At 35.2% G+C, this 6,293-nt stretch overlaps 1 protein-coding gene across 1 annotated transcript; it reads left to right on the top strand.

Annotated features, from left to right (window-relative positions):
- Positions 1-4,871: 4,871 nt before the first annotated feature.
- Positions 4,872-5,915, top strand: LOC122439233 (olfactory receptor 2T27). The gene has a single exon (XM_043464324.1). It carries the CDS (start codon positions 4,876-4,878, stop codon positions 5,815-5,817), a length of 942 nt encoding a protein of 313 aa, XP_043320259.1. The 5' UTR covers positions 4,872-4,875; the 3' UTR covers positions 5,818-5,915.
- Positions 5,916-6,293: the final 378 nt, after the last annotated feature.

The following is a 6,293-nucleotide window of genomic DNA, read 5'->3' as shown; positions in this document are numbered from 1 at the left end:
AACATAAGAGTGTATGTATTTTTACAAATTAGTGTTTTTGTTTTCTTCGATAAATACCCAGAACTGTAATAGATAGGTCATATAGTAGTTCTGTTCTTACTGTTTGCAAAATCTCCATAATCTTTTCTATAGTGCATGCATCAATTTACAGTCCTACTAACAAGGAACTAGAAAGATTCCTCTTTTTCAACAATGTCTCCAACATTTGTTATTCCTTGTCTTTTCCACAATATTCATTCTAAAAAGTATGAGATAATACTTCATTTTGATTTTGTTTTTTGTTTCCCTAATAATTAGTAGTGTTGAGCAACTGTTGATGTTTGTTGACCATCTGTATGTCTTCTTTGGAAAAATGTCTATTCAGATCTTTTGTTCCTTATAAAATTTTTATTTTTTGTTGTTGTTGTTTGTATTGAGTCATATAAGCTCTTTATATACTGTGAATACTAGCCCCTTAATGGAATCTTGATTTGAAAATGTATTCTCCCATTCAGTGGGTTTCCTTTTCATTCTGAAGATGATTTTCTTCAATGTGCAGAAACTTTTTCGCTTAATGTAATCCCATTTGTTTATTTTCCACAAAATAGTGCTAAAAGCAGAGTCAGTAACATTATTGCTTGTTTTCTTCTAGGAATTTTATGATTTCAGATTTTGCATTAAAGTTTTTAATCCATTTTGAGTTAATTTCTGTATATGGTATAAGATAGTGGTCTAGTCTCATTTGTTTGCATGTAACTGTACAGTTTTCTTAGCCCTGGTTATTGCAAAGGCTCTGATTTCTCTATTGTATGTTCTTTGCTACTTTGTCATAGATTAATTGTCTAAGTATGTCTGTGTATATGTGTGATTTTTTTTTTCTTCTGGGGTTTCCATTCTGTTACATTCATTCATATGAATATGTCTGTTTCTGTGGCAGAATCATACTATTTTAGTTACTTTGTAGTATACTCTGAAATCAGGGAGTGTGATTCCCCCAGCTTGGTCCTTCTTCCTCAAGATTATTTTAGCTATTTGGGGGGTCTTTTATATTTTCAGACAATTTTTAGAATTATATGTTTTACTATATGAAATATGACTTGGCATTTTGATAGGAATTACATTAAGTCTATAGATTGCTTTGAGTAGTATCAACATTAGTATTAATTTTTCCAATTCAGATTGCACAATATCTTTTTTTCATTTTCAATTTCTATTATCAGTGTCTTATCATTTCTAATACATAAGATTTTTACTGCTTAGGTTAAACATATTCCTATGTATTTTATTGATTTTATTTTGATCACAAGTGAGATTGGTTTGGTAATGTATTATTAGTGTATACTGAGACTTAATTAAATTTATTTATTAGTTCTAACAAATTTTTGGTGGAATCTTTAGAGTTTTTCATTCATGGCATCACATAATCTTTAAATAGTGACAGTTTTTCTCTTCCTTTCCAACTTGGATGTATTTTATTTATTTTTCTTGCTTAGTTGTTGTAGCTAGTCCTTCCAATACCACGTTGAATAAAAGTGGTGAGAGACAGCATCCTTGTCCTCTCAATCGTAGGGGAAAAGTTTTCAGCTTTTCACCATTGAATATGATGTTAGCTTTGGGTTCCTCATATATGGTCTTTATCATGTTGAAGCACGTTTCCTCTATACTTATTTTGATGAGACTTTTTATTATAAATGAATATTGATATGTGATATGATTTCAGTCTTCTAACATTTACTGAGACTTGTTTTATGACTTTACATGTGATCTATCCTGGAGAATACTCCAAGTATACTTGAGAATAACATGTATTTTGATGCTTATAGATGAAATGTTCTATATATCTGTCAAGTCTATATGGACTAATGTATATTTTAAGTTCACTGTTTCCTTATTGATTTTTTTTGTCTCGATTTTTGCACTGATATAAGTGAGATGTTAAATTCTACTATTTTTTATTGTATTGCTTTTAATCTTCCAAGTCCGTTAATATTTGCTTTATATATCTTGGTGCCCCATGTTCTGTGAATATATGTTTGTAAATATATTTTCTTACTGGATTTATCCCATTGCCATTATGTAATGCCTTTACTCATCTTCTAATAGTCTTTGTTTTAAAATCTGTTTTGTGATATGAGTATAAGTAGACCAACCTTCATGTAATTTCCATTTGCATAAACTGTATTTTTCCATCATTTAACCTTCAGTCTATGTGTGTCCTTATTTCTGAAGTGAGCCTCTTCAAGGCAGCATACAAATGAGCTTTCTTTCTTTTTCTTTCTTTCTTTCTTTTTTTTTTTTTTTTTTTTTTTTTTTGATAAGATGTACTTATTTCCATTTTGCTAACTATTTTCTGGCCATGTTTGTGGCTCCTATCTTTTCTTCTCTTCCTCTCTTCTTTTATATTTGGTGGTTTTCTTTAGTGTTATGTTTTGATCCTTTTCTCAGTCCCTTTTGTGTATTATCTATAAGTATATTCCTTGCATTTGTCTTTAGTTTTATATATTAATATAAGATCCTAAGTAAACAGCAGAGTGTTTTAAGTTGGTAGCAACTTAACTTTAAATACATTCCAAAGCTTTCTATCTATCCCCTCTATGTTTTACTACTTTTGGTTTTTTTTTTTTTTTTTTTTTTTTTTTTTTTTTTTTTTTTTGCTTTTAAGCTTGCCTTATGCATTTGGTCCACTATCTTTATTGTATGTTTACTTTTTCAGTAAAAATTTTACTTTATGTGTTTTCATATTATTAATGAGTGCCATTCTTTCAGTTTCAATAAGTCCCTTTCAACATTTCTTGTGAGGCCATTTTAGTGGTGGTGAATTCCAGCTTTTGCTTCTCTGTGGGTATGCTTAGTCACTCAGTTGTGTCCAACTCTTTGCAACCCCATAGACTGTAGCCTTTCAGGCTTCTTTGTCCATGGGGATTCTCCAGGCAAAAATGCTGAGTGGATTCCACTTCCTTCTCCAGGGGATCTTCCCAACCCAGGGACTGAACCCAGGTCTCCCACGTTGCAAGCAGATTCTTTATTGTCTAAGCCACTAGGGAAGCCCTTTGCTTTTCTGGGAAACTCTTAATATCTCCTTCAGTTCTAAAGGATGAACTTGCCAAAAAATAATTTTTGGTTTGAAGTGTTTTTATTTTCAGCACTTTGAATATGTCAAGCCACTCCCTTCTGACATGTAATATTTCTGCTGAAAAATCTGCTGATAGCCTTATGAGTTTTCCCTTGTACATAATAAGTTGTTTTTCTCTTGCTGCTTTTAGGATTTTCTCTTTATCCTTAAGTTTACTATTTTAATTCTAGTATGTTTTGATGTGTGTCTTTTTGGATTTATTTATTCCAAGGTCTCTGGTCTCCCTGGACCTGAATGTCTGTTTCCTTCCCATATGAGGGAAATTTTCAGCCATTATTTCTTCAAATATTTTTTTCTGGTTCTTTCTCTTATCTTTTAGAGGTTTTATATGCAAATATCATTCTGTGTGATGTTGTCCCAAAGCTCTCTTAAGGTATCTTCACTTTTTATTTATTTTTCAGTTTTGCTGCTCCTTCTAGGTGAATCCCATAACTTTGTCTTCCATCTTCCTGATTTGTTCTTATACACAGTCCAACTCCTGTTAAACTAATCTAATTTTTTTTTAATTCAGTTATAACTTAGTATTCTCTATCTCTTTGTTGAAATCTGCTTTTTGTTCATCCATTCTTCTCCTCAGTTTGGTGAACTTTTTTATCACCAATACTTTTAATTCTTCACCATACAGACTTCTTATCTCTGTTTTATTAGGTCTTTTACTGAAGTTTTGCCTATTGCTCAGTTGGCTGTGAGGTCCAGATGGGAGTCACAAGTAGGTGGGGCTCTCAGTATGGTATGCATATTACCAACAGCAGGTTAGATGGAAATGTCTAAAATAATGCTTGCCAAAAACAGTATTAGCAAGGTAGTCTGAGATCACAAAAAAGACTCCCACTGATGTTTTAGTTCCCCAGTAGAATCCCAAATAGTTCCTGTCTCTCTAGTACATGCTTCAAGATTAGTAATAAAGTTTATGCACATTTCAATCTGGTGTTTTTGCACTGCTTTTGGGTCAAGTCTTCATGCAAGCCCTTTAAGAGATTTTCCATTTGCTGTAATTTTACAGCTTTCCTTGATGTATTCCCCATTGTTATTTTAAAATCAAGTGTTTTGGGGGCTTTTCTGTCCTATATAGGGTCCTATAAACACACCTTTGTGATCCTTCTCAATTGTTGACTGCCACTGCTGAGCGATGGTTTCTTCCTTTGGTATGATCATGTATCTGTGTCTACTATCCATCTTGATGCTATATTTTTACCCTTTGCTCTGGCCATTGTTCCTTTAATTTTTAGGTTCTTTCCACAGGGACTTATTCCACATGTGACTATAGATTTGCTGTGTCCATGGGAGGAACTATACTGTCAGAAATCTCATTTTTATCTGTTTTATTTATATCCATCTCAATGCAAGTTTGTGCTTGAGCACAAGTAAATAAATAAATGTTCTTGAGCCAATAGACATAAAATTGTTTTCTTGTGACCTCAGAGTCAAAAAGTAATAGTAAATTAAGAATATCATCCTTGAATGAATGATGGTATAGTGTGACATAAGCTTTCTGTGTCTGGTCTTCCATGAGATTGAAAGTTTTCAACTTCTTGAATGAAGGTGGGTCTACCTAGGTCCCAAAGGTAAAAGCTAATTTCTTAAGGCAATCTATAATTGGAATCAACCTCAGGAATTATTGGAAATATTGGGCTATAACACAAAGAGATTTGATGAACTTGATTTTTGTGTGGCCACATGAGGCTTTAAGCAACCCAATGTTTACCTTGTGTGTCCAACTTTACCTATTATATCCATCTCTCATTTGTGTATCCCACAGAGTTATGGAGTGGAGCAATTATTCCATGTATGCCGACTTTGTCCTCTTGGGCTTGTTCAGCAACACACGTTTCCCCTGGCTTCTCTTTGCTTTTATCTTCCTGGTATTTGTCATCTCAGTAGCCAGCAACACCATGATGATCATTCTCATCCACCTGGACTCCCGCCTCCACACTCCCATGTACCTCCTGCTCAGCCAGCTTTCCATCATGGATATCTTGTACATTTCCACCATTGTGCCCAAGATGCTGGTTGACCAAATGGTAGACCAAAGGGCCATTTCCTTTGCAGGATGCACTGCCCAGCACTTTCTCTATTTGACCTTGGCAGGAGCTGAGTTCTTCCTTCTAGGACTCATGTCCTATGACCGCTATGTTGCCATCTGCCATCCTCTGCGCTATCCTGTCCTTATGAACCGCAAAGTCTGCTTGTTGATTGTGGTGGCAGCCTGGCTGGGAGGGTCCATAGATGGCTTCTTACTTACACCAGTCACCATGCAGTTCCCTTTCTGTGCTTCTCGGGAAATAAATCACTTCTTCTGTGAGGTACCTGCTCTTCTGAAGCTCTCCTGTATGGATACATCAGCCTATGAGACAGCCATGTATGTCTGCTGTATCATGATGCTCCTCATTCCTTTCTCTGTCATCTCAGCCTCTTACACAAGGATTCTCATTGCTGTTTACAGAATGAAAGAGGCAGAAGGGAGGCAAAAGGCAGTGGCCACTTGCTCCTCACACATGGTAGTTGTCAGTCTCTTTTATGGGGCTGCCATGTACACCTATGTGCTACCTCACTCTTACCATACTCCTGAGCAGGACAAGGCTGTGTCTGCCTTCTACACTATCCTTACTCCCCTGCTCAACCCACTTATTTACAGCCTCAGGAACAAAGACGTCACAGGGGCCCTACAGAAAGCTCTGGGAAGGTGCTCAGCCTCAGGAAGGTAACCACCTTCCAAAGAAACTGCATTTGCTGCTAGAGGTTTGAAGAAGAGGATATAGGAGTTAATCATCATCTTTGGATTTAAACATTGTCTGCCTGGAAATAGCAGGTCATCCACATGCCAGCAACTGTGAGGCATCCTAGGATTTAGAAAGCCTACATTAGCATTTTGAAGATTTCATCATCTTTTGAAAGATGAGGATTCTACAAAATGGTGTTGAGTGAAATTGGAATAAAATAGGGGTTTCAGTAGATGGTTTCACCCATCTGCTTTCAACAAATTTTGCATCCCACTGAACAGATGTTTGTTTCTTGCCATGGTCAGTCATGGCAAAAGAAATGCTAATCTGCTATTCCTCTAGCTTCTCATCACAATTTCTTTTTAGACATCATACAAATTGACTACTTCAAAGACATCAATATGTCTGATATTATTTTGATTGTATTCAAATGCTATTTAATAACTAATTGAATTTTTTAC

This window comes from Cervus canadensis, chromosome 4, assembly GCF_019320065.1.
Source record: "Cervus canadensis isolate Bull #8, Minnesota chromosome 4, ASM1932006v1, whole genome shotgun sequence".
NCBI classification, from domain to species: domain Eukaryota; kingdom Metazoa; phylum Chordata; class Mammalia; order Artiodactyla; family Cervidae; genus Cervus; species Cervus canadensis.
This window is presented reverse-complemented; position numbering and strand designations above follow the sequence as displayed.